The sequence below is a fragment of the Oculina patagonica genome, chromosome 4 (assembly GCF_052425735.1).
Source record: "Oculina patagonica isolate OP01 chromosome 4, crgOcupat, whole genome shotgun sequence".
NCBI lineage: Eukaryota > Metazoa > Cnidaria > Anthozoa > Scleractinia > Oculinidae > Oculina > Oculina patagonica.
In genome coordinates this window covers 51,622,386-51,638,895 of record NC_135761.1, presented here as the reverse complement: position 1 = coordinate 51,638,895, position 16,510 = coordinate 51,622,386, and the positions used below count along the sequence as shown (strand labels likewise).

General features: G+C 37.3%; 2 protein-coding genes across 2 annotated transcripts in view; one reads left to right on the top strand and one right to left on the bottom strand.

Moving 5' to 3' along the window:
* Positions 1–198: 198 nt before the first annotated feature.
* LOC144650533 (glutamate receptor ionotropic, kainate 2-like) overlaps positions 199–16,510 on the top strand; it is an 18,180-nt gene continuing 1,868 nt past the window's right edge. The window contains exons 1-14 of the mRNA XM_078510221.1: positions 199–422; positions 884–1,033; positions 1,680–1,949; positions 3,218–3,402; positions 4,031–4,105; positions 4,424–4,561; positions 5,317–5,484; positions 6,316–6,420; positions 6,800–6,937; positions 7,303–7,500; positions 13,813–14,254; positions 14,613–14,940; positions 15,648–15,811; positions 16,329–16,477. Coding sequence (XP_078366347.1) covers positions 344–422; positions 884–1,033; positions 1,680–1,949; positions 3,218–3,402; positions 4,031–4,105; positions 4,424–4,561; positions 5,317–5,484; positions 6,316–6,420; positions 6,800–6,937; positions 7,303–7,500; positions 13,813–14,254; positions 14,613–14,940; positions 15,648–15,811; positions 16,329–16,477 — 2,589 coding nt within the window. The 5' untranslated portion in view covers positions 199–343. The remainder of the gene's footprint in view (positions 423–883; positions 1,034–1,679; positions 1,950–3,217; positions 3,403–4,030; positions 4,106–4,423; positions 4,562–5,316; positions 5,485–6,315; positions 6,421–6,799; positions 6,938–7,302; positions 7,501–13,812; positions 14,255–14,612; positions 14,941–15,647; positions 15,812–16,328; positions 16,478–16,510) is intronic.
* Positions 14,042–16,510, bottom strand: part of LOC144650535 (dermatopontin-like) — a 17,008-nt gene continuing 14,539 nt past the window's right edge. Inside the window, exon 4 of the mRNA XM_078510222.1 lies at positions 14,042–14,228. Coding sequence (XP_078366348.1) covers positions 14,201–14,228 — 28 coding nt within the window. The 3' untranslated portion in view covers positions 14,042–14,200. The remainder of the gene's footprint in view (positions 14,229–16,510) is intronic.

Sequence of the window (16,510 nt, the reverse complement as noted above, 5' to 3'; positions counted from 1 at the left end):
AAACATTAACGGCTTAATAGAGACGTATTTTTTGCACAGTATGAGGTCCACTGAGAACAAGTCTTATTGAAATTTGCCTTCGCTGCAAACATTTTCTGGGACATCCTACTGTGCTGAAAATAAAAGTTTTAATATGCCTTTGTTGAGATACTTCATTGCGTCATATAGCATACTGTGCGAAACATTATTGGAAAAACATAGCCGCCATTTTAACTACAGTTCAAAGCCTTGCAACACAAAACTTCCTGATAATTTTCGTGATATAAATGCGAATTATCGACTCTTCTTTACTTCGTGCCTGCATCAAAGATTGAAGTAACAACTTAGTCACTGCGTGGGAAGAATGCAATGTTTGTTGATTTATATAGTGATTCTTTCAAGTTTATCAACCCGTGCATTGAATGCTCAAGTGCTGAAAGTCGGTACGTTTAAGAGATTCTTAGACTAACTAAGTTTATATAAGTGAGTTAAGTAGGTGGAATCTGTGTTCATGTTTGTGCCATGTTCACATACATGTGCCACATTTTGATTGTCAACTTAAGGTAAGGTTGATAAGCTACGTAAAGTGCTACCTCGTTTGTAATCTAACTGCTGGCGTTGCGAACTCTAACAATTTTTAAAAAGCAAACGATACCTCTAAAAGTTAGATTAAACTAATATTGTAATTTATCTCCTACTAAAATTGAAATCTACACTTGTAGTTCAGTTTGACCGAGCCTTTTATAGGTATTTTTATTATCGATAGAGCTTTTTAATCCATTACTGCCGTGCGTTTTTTTTTGTCAATTCGTGCCTTATTTCCGGCATAAGTAACATGTTGAAACTCACTTCTGTTATTATACTTAACAATTCTTTCTTTAATATCAAACTGTTGGTTTTAAAGGAGCCATCTTCGAGACCTCAAGATTAGTTAGCTCGTTCCTAGTCGCCATTGCGCACATCAACAAGGATCCCAATGTCCTCCCTGGAGTGCAGCTAAAACCCATCATCAACATAACCAAACCACTGGATGCCTTTGATAATTTACAAGCAGGTAAGATTCACCATTTTCGCTCCTACTAATGTACTATTCAATGTAAATTACAGTTACATGCGGGGCAGACGGTCTCCAGAAGTTTACAAACGTCTGAAGAGATTTAAAGACCAATTCTTTAATTGGGTCTCCGACATTCATGTTTTGTGTTTTGTCCTCCACAGGCGATAAGCTTTATATTTTAGTGATACTGCTTTTTGAAGAACATTTTGTTTGTTAGAGTTTATTACATCCCTTCAACAAAATTATAAAAGAAAGATGGATGACTAAGAAAGCATGCAGCGCTATTTTTTCTGTTCGACAACTGATAGAGAAGACATTGCAAACTAACGTCTGTTAAATAAGCTCAATCTTTGATGGAAATCATGCAAAAGCTACTTCAATCACTTGTTTACCGATAAGCGTGCAACATTCTTCACAGTAGCAAACACATTTTGTGTCATTCCATAGCTTGATGGGTGTTGAATAGAGATGGTGAAAATAATATTTTACTATACGATTTATTTCTTTTGAAAGCGCAACTTGAGCGAATTTAGAATAAGGTATACATCTCAACCAATCCCAGTACATTGTAATCCTACCGGAGGTTCATGTCCGACAAATCTAACCGATCGAATTTTCCTTATTCCCCATTGTATATTTCCAGCTCAGTACCTTATCCACCAAGGTGTCGTGGCCATCATCGGTCCCATGATGTCATCAGATGTGAAATACACACAGCCATACTTTTCAGGTTTCCATATACCACAGTTCGCTCCAGTGGCAACCGATCCAACCTTCTCCTTTACACCAGCCAATTTTCCATATCTCGTGCGCATGAGTCCGAGTGACACTATACAGTGCCAGGCTTTGGCGGGAATTATTGAACACTACAACTGGAGTCAGTTTGCACTACTTGTGTCAAAGGATGATTATGGTATATTGACGAAAGAGGGGTTTTTGGAAATTAGTTCCAAGACATCCTCCCTTTCCTTCTGAAAGCTTAAACTCGTGTTAACCTGCCTATCACATGCAATCAAGATAAAGGACTTCCCACACTTGCACCCATTTACATGCACATGTCTTTTAGTCGCGTCAGGTTGTCTGCAACCGTAGTAAGAGATTCAAATTTGATATTTGTCAGCTAGATTATTACAAAACCACAGGCTCAATACCCAATTTTCTCTATCCAAAATGTGTGCAGTGCAGCATAGCACAGGATGTAGTTGTATCCAACATTACTAGGGGGGGGGTGCGCCCGCTGCGCCGGGCGGGGGACCAAAAAAAAAAAAAAAAAAAAAAAAAAAAAAAAAAAAAAATTTTAAAAAAAAATTATTTTTTTTTTTTTATTATATTTTTTTTATATAAAATAAAAAAAAATAAAATTTTTTTTATTTATATTTTTTTTATTAAAAAATTTACCCTCCAAAAAAAAATTTAAAAAAAATAATTTATATTTTATAATTTTTTTTTATATTTTAAAAAATGAATGTAAAACATAAAAAAAAAAAAACGCTATAGAAATGATTATTATTATTATTATTACTATTCAAACTGAGTTCACACGAACGTTTTGTCCAGAAGTTCGTTTAACAGATAAAATTAGTCAATTCTTTTTGGTCTTAGCTCCTAAAATACCTCATTAGAAACTCAAGAAATAGACACTTTTGGCTAGACGGTTGTTGAGTTAGATAAAAGTACATTTTTGGACTGCTGAACTTTGCATCGTGAGAAATGGGTATTACATTGTTCTGCTACATTTGAAAATTGCTGAGCTACTTGGTCAACTTATGCAGTGATGATGTATTTTAGGTGACGTTGAAACTTCCGACATTTGTAATCTGCTATTTTTTTATATTGTTATTTGAAATTTTACATAGTTTTAAATATTTTTTAATTGTCTTTAAGAATCTATTCATTTTGTGTTCCCAAATTAGTATGGGTTTTCCCGTGCTAAGTGCTTATTTTGACACGCTAATGAAGTTTCTATCTATCTATCCACACATGGCGCCTGTACCCGAAGTCATATGTGGTCGAACTTGTTGTCGTACCTGTTTGGAGGGTTTTTCTCCGGGTTCTTTGATTTTCCTCCCTCTGCAAAACCAACACTTTCATCGGGAATAAACGACCCTACAAGCTTCTAGCTTTAAATGCAACTGTGTAAAAATAAAGGAAATTTACTTTTTATGTTAATATTTATATCAGGAATCAACGGTGTGCTAGCTCTGAAGGACGAAGCATACAAACGAGGTTGGCTAGTGGTGGCACATGAACATTTTGAGCCTGTACCAGACCCTTCTTCACTCGACGTTAGCAAACAACTAAAATGGATTCGACAAACTGGCACAAGAGTTGTAGTATTGAATTGCTACTTGAAATACTCAAGACAGGTTAGATAAGTGAATAACGAGCAAGATAATATATGTTTTTATTGGTAACGAAATAAACTTACATTTCTTGTAAAAATCTTTAAGCCCCTTCCCACTCCACCACAATGTTCGATTTTATTTAAGCCAACCTTAGCTTGAGACAATAATTCAACATTGTTTCGATATTGTCACTGTGTGGTGTCTAAGAGCATTTAAAAGAGCATGGCTTGTTATGTACATTGACATGAGTTGTAGGCAAGTATAACCAGTGTTCGACAAACTTGCCAGCCGACTGGCCACTTATGGGAATTTCTAAAGAAGGAAGTTGCTTAGCCTCTACTGTCTTAATCTTTGTCATAAGCTAATGGCTAAGTCGAGAATACTTCCCTCGCCACGTAACTGTGCCCCTAGGAGGTGACGTACCTGAAAACATAGTCGCAATGCGACTAGGTCACAAATTTGAAATAAACGTCTTGCCATGGGCCAGGATGACGTAATTTATTTTGATAAGACGACAATCGACTGATGAGGTGAGCACAGACAATCCAAATCCTTCTTGGTTACCTACAAACAGAATCGAACTGAGTGTAATTAAACACGGATGAACATCAGTTAAAGTAAGCGTAGCCTGATCGATATTTTTAAACAGATCTTAAAGCAAGCTGGCGACTTGGGTATGACGAAAGATTGGGTCTGGATTATAACAGACGCACAAACAGAACGGGTAAGTTCTGACTTGAGTTTAACAGACTTTCTCAGTTCTGGTCCCTTCTTGCTCTAAACTCAGCGAAAGAAATATAGGGGTTATCTGATAACAATAACAATTATTTCGAACTAGCTTTTAGCGTTTTATGTTGTAAAAGGATCCCCATTTCTATTGACCATCTTGACTGGCTAAATTGAGGTATCAACAATTTTTATTTATACTTCCCTCACCTGAGACCTTTCTAAGCCGCCCATGCAAAAAATATTGAAAAAATGAACGTTTCTTTTAAAAAATGTACAGTTGCCTCTATTGCAATATGATCTGTTGTTGTTATAGGATTGGCAGACCCTTGACAATGACTACGTTGTGAATCAGTTTTATGGTGTCGTGGGAACACGGCTGGCATTTGGCGAAGGTTCGCGCTACAAGGAGGTTTCAAGACAATGGAAGAGTCACCAACATGGTGAACTTGATGTACGTATTAAATGCTACAATCTAGGAGGGCCTGTACACTCAGCGAATTATAAACCTGAGTGATCCCTACAATATTTGTCATCTAGCATATTTAGTACTCCTTTGAGGTGGTAGGTTTTAATGAAGCTTCTCAAGCACCTGTAAAATTATCTTTACTGACTATTTCAATTGCTTTATTTTGGTGAGCTTAAAGCTTTGTTCACGGGCATTTGATATACAAAATTCCTTTGAAAAAGGAACTACATTTGTTAAAAGCACAATCGCTCTCACAAAATTGAAATTTTAAAGAGTCTATTGCCATACAGCAATATATCATGTTTATTTTTATACTGTTTAACAGCAGTGTTTTTGGCCAATCTTTGTCACTCTTAAAGTTTCTTTTTTTTTTGTTATCCAATAAAATAATAGGGAACACTTGAGAGTACATCAAAAACTGACACTGACACTAAACAACTGGAAAACAAAACTGCCGGCTCAGTCCGGTTTCAGAAAGCGGAATTTCGCCATTTATTGGTACTTGTAGATCGCTATATTTACATCCATATAAGTACTTTTATGGACTGTTCCCCTTTAAAGACTTTTTTACTGTTAAAAAAGTTTCTGTTTTCTTAGTGAAGCATAAGAACAAATTTGAACAAAAACTCTGAATCAGTCTTACCACGGCAAATTTCCAGTTCTCAATGATTGACACCACTCAGTGTTTACCCGTGAAGATTTAACATCATCTGAGGTACAATGGCTGCTTTGTCCTGCAGGTTGTTACTGGGAAGTCTTATGACGCTGTTCTGGCATTAGCGTCTGCACTTCACCTCATGTCTTTAGATGGTTATGACATCGGAGGTGTAAGGCTCGGATTTGACTTTGACAAGGGACCCGTCAAACCTTGGAGGAACGGAGCAGACCTAATGAAGTACATTAAACAGGCAAGAAAATATGCATTTACTACCTAGAGAAAATTTGATCAAAGCATGCTGTGAAATAAAACGTAAGAAATATAGCATATCAAGGGGTACCTCATACAACCCCAAATCCTTTAACCAATTTAAAAGTAAAGTTAGACACGGCATTCATGGAAAACAGGATTAGTTTAATGGATTTACTTCTTCAATTTTTATTTAATAGTATTGATTAATAGTTTATTTGTATTAATTTTTATTATAACTGTAATTTAGTAGTATCTTCCTGATATTTTTAACCGTATATAAAGAAGTGTTAATAAATAAATAATAAATAAATAAATAAATTCATCAAATGCAATACTCATTGAGCTGATTTATCATTAACACGAGATTTTAGAACTTAGTCGCCAATAAATATGTACCGGGTAGTAATTTTTCGGTCGGTTACATTGTTAGTTCTTTAGTAACATGAAATTCAAGGTAGTAAAATTAATCTACAGAAACGGGTACAGTGATTTTCTGATGATTTTGGCAAAACGGGAAATGGGTAATTCCTCGTTAGGGATTGCTCATACAGCCAAATGGTCTGCATTTTGCCATTGGTATTTTTAACGCCAGTGTTATGTTCATTTAAAATATTTGTTTCCTCTGTTCCAGTGGCGTGTCTGGATTTAATCTCTAAGCTAAATGCATCAGTGACCACCATAACCAACATAAACATAAAAAAAAAAAACATAAAATACAAAGAGAAGTAGTTTTCCATTTTAACCCCTCCAAGTAACCACCGAGTTTCTGTGGGCTAATCAATTATGTGAATGATTGGAAACAGCGTAAATGTCAAACACTTGTTGGCAGGTCAATACAAGCGGTATTATGAACGACTTGGAATTTAAAGAGGATGGCTCGCCAACATTTCAAGAATACGATATTGTCAATTTGGGGAGAACAGGGTTTGTTAAGGTAAGTAACTGATCTTCTTACAAAATTTAATATCATTACTTTGTTTTTAAAAAACCCATATTTGGCAAGCCACTCTCGGTCATAAAAGCAAACTGTAGTTTCTTAATGCAGCTAAATCAAAATTCCAAATAAACGCAGTTCTCGTTCTATATATTGTACAGACAGGATTACCTCTTATTGATCACCAGCAAGCAGACCGTTCTGTACAACGTAGTTTATGTATGTATTGCATATATATCGCCAATTCGGCATATATTTTCTCGTTCTGTATACTATGACAGTTATATAGTTGCCTCGAAATAATGCAATTTCAGAAACTTTTGTTTTATAATAGAAGGGATACTTGCATATATCATGTTATTACTTTTTTTATCTCAAGGTTGGTAAATGGAGTCCATCCCAGGGGATTGTCATGTTTCCTGAAAAACCAGTTTTATGGCTGTCGCAGTCACTTCAGACCCCACGTGACCGAGCAGGCACAGTGGAAAACATCAGCATTCGAGTCATTACTGTGATAGTAAGATGACGAAGCATTTTGTATCTTCTGCAATTTACCACAGTGGGACGTGTCTCAGCAATATCCCCCTGCAACATTTTCTTATGTGTGTACACGTTGTGGTTTTGTCCCTGCTATATCCGATGTCACTACAATATGTCTATGCAAAATGTTTGCCTAAAACACACCCTTCTTGTGCAACACCATCTCTTTCGAGATCTTAATTTTAAATCGCACGTGCTACCCAATGGCCAACGCACCTTTTACGGAACCGTCATAATCAACCTCTAGTTTTTTATTCACATTTACTTAACCAATAGCTTCCAATTAAAACTGATTTAATCTGAGATTAAATAACCCTTATTTTATTAACCCTTTGTATACAGCAACCACCATTTGTCAATCGGAAAGTCACCAAATCTGGAGAGATAGTATACACAGGGTTTTGCATCGAACTGCTTAACAGACTGCAACAAGACATGAAGTTTAAGTACACAATTGAAGTTGTACCAAAAAACGTCTTTGGTTCATGGGACATTTTCAGCCAAAAGTGGAACGGGATGATTGAATATTTAGTAGAAAGAGTAAGTATTCTTTTCGACTTAACTGTTTCTTATAACAGTGGTTAATGACACGCTATTTAAGTGCCACTGTCAGAGAAAGTGTTCCAGACCTTGCAAGTCGGGGTCAACCGATTTTCCTGAAACTTACTGCAGAAGTTGGCCTTGATGAGATATTCTAAAAGCCATTTGGGTTTGGTTTTCTGACTTTTACTTTCAAAGTTCCAGGGGTGGTCCCATATTGAGCCTTCAAATCATGAAAAATCCTGCTTTTGAAGGAGTAAGTTTGCACTTGTATAAAATCAAACACACAAAACCTTTTGACTAAATACTTGTAGGCTGTGATTCTACTATAAATGCTCTTTCATTTCATATATGCTGATTTGGCATAGAGGGTTCTGACAGTGTGAGGCATAACACGAAATTTGGCCAACTTTTGATGAGAAAACCACTACCCAAAATTGCCAAAATTTAGATGTCCATATTTTTTAACTGCCTAACTAGAAAAAAAGGACACTTATATCAGGAGTTATTCCAATGCATGTAGAACAAAATTCAGTTGAGAAAAATTTGGGCCGTGTAGTGTTTTAGTTCTTTAATGACCCATTTTGAAGCACACCCTGACCTAATTTGCATATTGTCAAAACCAAAAGTTTAACATTCATACTTATTTTATTTATTGTTAAACACTTTAATTTGCCTTGGCGAGGCTTAAAGTTCTTAGGAAAGCTATTATTAGCAGTAATAAGACGAGTAAACATAAATTTTGACTGTTAAAATTAGCAAAAATTAAAAAACACAATACTGAAAAAAATCAGTTTGTTCCCCTCCAAAGCTTGTTCCCTAAAATATAATGTGCATACAATACAGGAGTCCGTATAACGTCTACGTAATAGTTTACTATACTAATAAATACACTTCTTTGAAACGTATCCATGCTGAACTTGCTAAAACTTAACTTACCAAAGCGTATTAAACGTTCTTATAGCAAAGGTAAATTTCCATATCTTTGAAAATCGTGCGAGTACAAACATCCTACGACCAAATCGTATTTCGCAATGATCGCTTCATTCTGCATTTGATAACAGAAGTCCTTAATAGTCCCTTACAATCAAGAAACGTTTCTGAAGCCGCTCAGTTCCTCGCCATTATGCCATAGTTTTGCTATTTTGGTTGCACGCTGTTCATCCGCCATTTTGGATATGGTCGCAAGAGAACTGGGGCGAGAGTCGCCTGGCTGAAAACGTGTGGACCCAACGTTTTTCAAACGAAACTTCCATAGAACTCATTAAGATACCTTTAAAATGTACTCTTTTGACGCTATGTTATAAACTTGTTGACATAATATTAAGACTTTTTCATTTTGGTCGCATTTTATTGGACCTAGCCCCCGAGACCTAGCCTGGGAGGAACAATTGATAATGCGACACAAACCTAATGGCTTATTAAAATCATTCTTATAATGAAATGAAACAAGTATCAACACGTGTTTTATCTCTGGTGTCGAGTGAGGGCCATTAAAATATTCTCTTTTCGGCAGATTACACTTCAATAGGGTATAAAGGAACTACATCACAGTTGAAAAAAATGGCAATTTTTTAAAGTTTTTCGTCATAATCAGGCATTAAAAAAAACATCTTTGTTTTTTCTCAGGTTTTGATAACTTGCAGAATTACTCTGTTGCCATTTTTACGTGAGAAAAAAATATTATTTTTAGACAAACTTCAGTTTGGAAGTAATTGAAAAATGGCTAAAAAACCCGTGGCTGATTGCTTGATCAAGAGGAGTGTACGTAAACGGCAGTGTCTGCCTTAAACATGCATGAACTTTACTCTGTCCTCCACAGAGGCCTCTTCTTTAATTTTTTGTAAGGGCTGGGAAATGGAGAGAGGTGAAAAGTTAGCGCGAGCCTGAGGAGTGAAAAACAAAAGCGCTCGGGGACACTGGGAAAGAAGGAAGGAAAAATCAATAGTAGTGCCTTCTGTCCTCAAATCCTAATATAAACGCTAACCATATCCGCATAATGTAATGTCACTTATATTAGAGTAACCGATGTGCTTTTTAAGCAAACGGCAATGGCTTGCACGACTCGAGGGCTCGTACATTGTCAAGATTCGATGGTAGGCTCTTACCGATAGTGCTCGTAAAAAAAGCATTAAATGCTTAAAGCAGTGCTCGTTTATTGCCAAAGAAGTGCTAAAATAATGCTAATTTTTTTTTAAAAAGTGCTCGTGGTTTACATAAAAATGCTCTCTCTTTTCCGATTTTTTTAAACATAGAATATTACGTTTTTCAGATTTTCAGTAACATTTTTCATTTTTTTGCCTTGGCTGGCTGTCTTCCATTGTTCCTCGATGAAAACGTGGATGACGCCATCTTGTATCGAGTGTGATGGACTGGGTTTTTAGAAGGAAAACGCTGACCTATCAAATCTATTCCTCAGGCCTCCTCGGCTCCTGTGACTAAAATGAGGGCAAAATGCATCTGGGTTCTGGGAGGCTTTGGACGCCATAAAAAAAGTTAGATTGTGCTTTTTAACACAAAATTATACAAATAATCAGTCGAAAATCCAAAATAATACTAGCAGTGCTTTTTGGGATAAAATGTATAAAAAAATTGCTCGCGAAGCCAAATAATGCCATAAAAAAGTGCTAGCACTATCGGTAAGAGCCTATTCGATGGCGTTTGCCTATAAGGGCCTGTTTACATGGAGAGAGGGTGCCCCGGCTAACCGAGTTACCCGGCTAGAAGGGATGAAACATAGCCCGCCTTAACATGCAGAATTCACAGCCCTTCTACCCGAGTTGAGACAGCGTCAGTAAAACGTGTCACAGCGTGGGAAAACCATGTAGCTCCAAATGATTGAAGAAAAATATGATTATTTACTAAATAATCAAGGCTGGCCGTCTTTAAACCTATTTTATTTTAATGTGCAAGCTCTTAGAACTTTACTACGTCCAATTATGGGGGAATTCAATCGAAATTCAACAGTCTTTGGCCGCCAAATTGAAATTAAATTTGCTGTTTCGTGAGTAAGGATAATCATTCCTACGAAAATTTCGAATTAATTAGTTGTTGCTCAAAGAAAAATTTTCCAGCCTACAGATAAAACTAATTTGATCTAATTTTGGTCAAATGGCACTGTTTGGGTCCAGAATTTATAAATTTTATGCCAACACGCGCGAAGACTTATCCCGGCAAGCTGGGATAACCCGGGCATAACCGTTTACATGGCAAAAAGCTATCTGGCCTAGAAGGGTGCCCCGGGCAAGTAGACCGAGTGCCTCGGCAAGGCGGGTTTCCCGTCTTGCATGTAAACGCTTCGATGCGTGTTTTGAAGAAACGTATGGAAAGTTGGCTCGCCCAGGGTAGCTCGGTTGGCCGGGTAACTCGGTTAGCCGGGGAACCCGCCTTCTACGTAAACAGACCCTAAGTTCTACCCGCTGAACCCACGCAACAAGCCGGGAGGATTTAAACGCAGAAATTAATGGAAAATTAAAAACGTAACTGAACGCTTTATATCCCAGCTACATCATTCAAATTTGTTTGATTAAATATTTTGCTTAGAAGCTAGGCTCCTTCGGATAGTCCATCAGATTCCCATAAGACACTGTAATTTGTGACGGCGTTGCATATCCTTCCAGATGGCGGTCAAAACCGTGACCGGCCTGAAGATCTATTATTCTCGTGTTGTGCTAAAAATAATAATAAATACCGTGAGTCAACTCTCGTTATAGCAACACGCTTGGGACGTCGTCGTTTAGTGTCCATATTAGCGAGAGTCCGTAATAGCGGGATGTGAGGGAAAAAACGTTAAGTAATATAGACTGTTTTTTTAAGAACTGTAACGTGCTCATCAACAGTTCTAGCAGAGAAAATACGCAGTAGCCGTTTGGTACGGAGCATGACAATGGTTGAAGGTTAATTCCGTTTAAGGTTGGCACTCGTCTGGAAGAAAAGGTTGCAGTAGTTTCCTAAATCTAACCTGAGTTGTCGTTTTTCTGTTGTAATTCACCAGTCAGGTCACTTTGACTGCTAAGCTGAAGGAAATGGTGAGCGCACCATTGACATGCATGTATACGAATGTGGCTATTCTTGCCAACTGCAACTAGGACTGGTTTTCGGTCTTGTGCATCATTGTAGAGCTGTGACAACACTTTGATGTCGATTGATGGCTCTTATCTACACCATATACAATATACATGCTGTTACTTGTTTCTCATCATTATATGAGCATGATTGTCATTTCAATATAATAAAAATTCAAATCAGTACTGCTTTTTGCGAATTCCCAGAGTTAAAACTGTCCCTAAAATCAGACGTTTACCTTTTTTTACTAGCTCTTCTGGCCGATCGTTAATTTATTTAGCTGTCTTAGCTTGGTGAGGCACACCATTATGATCATTACGTGTATTAAGTCAGTTTTAAACTCGAAAAAAAAAAACAGTAGAAATTTTAATTTTTAACGATATGACAGGCGGAAGTTCCAGGAATACGATTCAACATAAATCTAAAAACAAAAACAAAAACTCTTGAGCCACTGTTGGCCACCTAGTTGATTTTGGGGCCCGTGTCATATGCTTAACAGTCAAGTTCCACCCAGGTCTAATAAAATGTGACCAAAATGAAAGAGTGTCACGATCAGTTCTTTCTTTAAAGTTGAGCAAAGGACTTTTGTTGGAAAAAAAACTCTGAACAGGAAAACTTCATAATGTAAAACGCGTAGGTTGAGTCCACACGTTTTTAGTCAGGCGACTCTCGACCCAGTTCTCTTGCGACCATATCCAAAATGGCGGATGGACAGTGTGCAGCCGAAACAGCAATGGCAAAGAACTGAGCGGCTTCAGAAATGTTATTTGATTGTAAGGGACTATAAAGGAATTCTGTCAACAAATGCAGAATGTAACGATCATCAGGAAGTACGATTACGCCGTAGGATGTTTGTACCCGCACGATTTTCAAAAACATGGAAACTTACTTTAAGTACTTGAAGAGCGTTTAATACGCTTTGGTAAGTTAAGTTTTGGCAAGTTAAGCATGGATATGTTTAAAAGAAGTGTATTAGTATAGTAAACTATCACGTAGACCTTATACGGACTCCATTTATTGTATGCACATTATATTTTAAGGAACATGCTTTTGAGAAGAACAAACTGATTTCATCAGTGTTGATTTTCTAATTATTGCTAATTTTAACAGTCAAAATTTATGTTTACTCGTCTTATTACTGCTAATAATAGCTTTCCTAAGAACTTTAAGCCTCGCCAAGGCAAATTAAAGTGTTTAAAAATAAATAAAATAAGTATGGATGTTAAACTTTTGGTTTTGACAATATGCAAATTAGGTCAGGGTGTGCTTCAAAATGGGTCATTAAAGAACTAAAACACTACACGGCCCAAATTTTTCTCAACTGAATTTTGTTCTACATGCATTGGAATAACTCCTGATATAAGTGTCCTTTTTTTCTAGTTAGGCAGTTAAAAAATATGGACATCTAAATTTTGGCAATTTTGGGTAGTGGTTTTCTCATCAAAAGTGGGCCAAATTTCGTGTTATGCCTCACACTGTCAGAACCCTCTATGCCAAATCAGCATATATGAAATGAAAGAGCATTTATAGTAGAATCACAGCCTACAAGTATTTAGTCAAAAGGTTTTGTGTGTTTGATTTTATACAAGTGCAAACTTACTCCTTCAAAAGCAGGATTTTTCATGATTTGAAGGCTCAATATGGGACCACCCCTGGAACTTTGAAAGTAAAAGTCAGAAAACCAAACCCAAATGGCTTTTAGAATATCTCATCAAGGCCAACTTCTGCAGTAAGTTTCAGGAAAATCGGTTGACCCCGACTTCCAAGATCTGGAACACTTTCTCTGACAGTGGCACTTAAAGTTATGGCTGTCATAACATGTAATGTACTTCCTCAAATCAAAGGCAACCACACAAAACTATATGGTAGAAAGGCATCACAAAGACCTGTGATAATAATTATAAGCCAGGAAGTAATTCAGGAAGCTTTTTCCCAGGCATAGTAAAAAAAAAAACCTTTCGTTTCCTTCCCATCCTCTAATTTAGTAACAAACCATCTTTCATAGCTAGAAGGTCTATTATTCGAGGAAGACCCTATTCCGTTTATCAATAATGAGATTTATACTGTGTGGTGATCAAGCACAACCAATAAAGTTGCTGCTACATAGTTTTGTGGATTGCAACACTCAACGGGTCATGAGACCACGAGCCAAACCAATCAAACACTGACGTCATATGACAAAGTATGTGTTACCATATGATGAACTTATTCGTAATGCTATCGTCACGACAATCTTGTTTTCAACAGAAGGCTGATATCGCAGTTGCCCCTCTGACCATCAGTTCACATCGCCAGACAGCAGTAGATTTCACTCAGCCCTTCATGGACCTCGGTCTGTCAATTCTCATAGAAAACAACATCAACGAGGACTACAAAGTGTTTTCTTTCCTTAAACCTTTTAACACAGACCTCTGGTTAGCCATCGTTATAAGCACCATCCTGGTTGGTCTCTTTTTGTGGTTACACGCCACGTTCAGTCCACGTGGTTATCACGGGCGGATAGCCCAATCACGTGATAAGAACAACGTAAGGGAGGATCACTGGAGCACGCGGGAATGTTTGCGCATGTTCGAGTCCATCTGGTCATCTTTTTCTTATACAGCTGGTCAGGGAGCTGATGTAGCACATCCGCAGTCTACATCCGGGAGAGTTGTTGTGGCGTTCTGGTGGTTTGCCATGTTGATAATAAGTAAGATATGCATGAGCCAGTACACGTAAATATCAAACGATACTGAATTAGCAAGTCACTTTAGCAAACGGTTTGCCATCCTTTAATAAAGAGCACAAGAATTTTAAGCGTACTGTTTAAGAGATTTACTAGATTTATGGTAATACCAATAAAATGAATGTGTGGAAGGGTGAATTGTATAAATTACTATTTCCACAGTTGTATCAATTTACGTTGCCTTATGAACAATTAATGCTTGGTTACTCCAAGCTAGCAAAACTCGACAATTTCGTTCAAGCTAAACTAACACCGTTTGTTTCCTCATTGCTGTTGTTTGTTTGTTTTATTTTCGTTGCTTTATTAGTTTATGTTTTTACAGGTGCGTCATACACTGCAAACTTGGCTAGCTTTCTAATCACGGACGTTTTCGAGACACCAATCAACAGCCTTGAAGACTTAGCTGCGCAGACAAAAATAAAGTACGGCTGCATGAGGGATAGTCACACCATGGCATTCTTTCAAATGTCACGCGTTCCAACTTATGCAAAGATGTGGGCATTTATGGTGCGTCACGACACTCTGGTGGAAAACGTGACAGAAGGCATCAGGAGAGCGAGGCAGGGTGGTTATGCTTTTATAAGTGATTCAACCGTGTTGGAATATTACGCTGCAGAGAAACCCTGCAACAGCTTGACTACTATTGGAAAGTAAGTCTAACAACTATGCAACTAATTTTTGCATTTATTAAGTTTTAGAGAGCTTTAGTCTTCTTGTTGTAGCCACACGCCTTTTGTAGAACTCGGCTTTCTTTAGCAACATAGTTGACGGGCAAACGTGTTTAAATAAAGTTTTTTTTACCTTCTTTGTATTTACATATCAAGGACATAACAAATTTTCGACACTTGCAGCTAACCATAACATGACCCCTTCCGTTATCTTTATTAATAACTAATTTTGTACTTGTGTCGTCAAAAGACCAAAGTAGAAATAACGTTGTTCTTGTTCATCTTATAACAAAATTGGCTTTCGCTGAGAAATAATAAGTAGTCTGGCAATGAACTCTTTAAAAAAAAAACAAATCCACGTAAGAGAGCTAGAACCTCCTAAATACGTTCTTAAATAGAAGCTGAAAACAAATCATAGAGTTTAAAGCAGTGGAAACAATTTCCCCGGTATGTTTTTTTTTTTTTATCGATTTTTACTTCCTTTTAATTCAGTTATTTATTTTGACGTTTTCCTTCATGGGACGTGCCATTTTTTCGTGATTAGAAAATTTGATCAATTGATCGATGTCAAGTTTTGATTCGTTATGATATTTTTCCTGCTAAACAACTGAAATGGTAAATTCATTTTACAAAGAAATTCAATTATGCTATAGCTGTATTAACACTTTTATCATATCATTTCCTTGCAGAGTTTTCGGAAAGTTTGGCTATGGGTTTGGACTTCCAAAGAACTCACCCTTCACCCATCAATTCAATGTGAAAATTCTAGAGCTGCGGCAGAATGGATTCATGAAACATTTAAGAGATAGGTGGCTTCATGGAATATGCAAGAAGATTTCACAAGAATCAGGAGGTACTAAAGTACTAAGAAAATATATATTAATTCTTGCGTCAAGAAAACGAACCTTGGTTTTAGACTTTTAGTTTTACTGTCAATGGACAAGATGCCATTTCTATCATCAGCTCTCAAAGACAGCTCATACCTGTTCTTTCCCCTTCCCTCCTTACGTTCATCTCCCTACGTTCCTCTCCCTCGCCCTCTCTCTTTTCCCTGTTTCTCTTCCTCGGCCTCTCCTTCTCACTCTCCGACCTCTCCCTCTACCCCTTTCCTCTCCTCCCCCTTTCTCCCTCTCTCTTTCTCACTCTCCTTCTTCCTCTTCCTCTTCTTTCCCTCTCACGGTCCCCGTTCCTCTTCCTATTCCTTCCCCTCTTTCTTTCCAATTCCCATTCCTTTTCCTCGTGCCCCTTTCCTTCCCCGCCGTCTCTCCATCTTCACCTACCCTTAGGGTTAAGAACGTTCTAGTAGAAAAACTCTTTTTATTTTGATTCAGTTATAAAGTTTACCAATTAAGTTCAAATTTCTCTTTTAGGAACTTCCTTCGATTCATCAGGAGACGTGTTATTTTTTCACGACATGGCAGGTGTATTTTACGCCGTCATTTTCGGCCTGGTCCTCAGCTTGTTCATACTCCTCGGAGAATTAACATGGGCGGCGCGGAAAGACAAGAAACATGACCAGGTTGACATTTTATGTAATGTTACATGAAGTGAA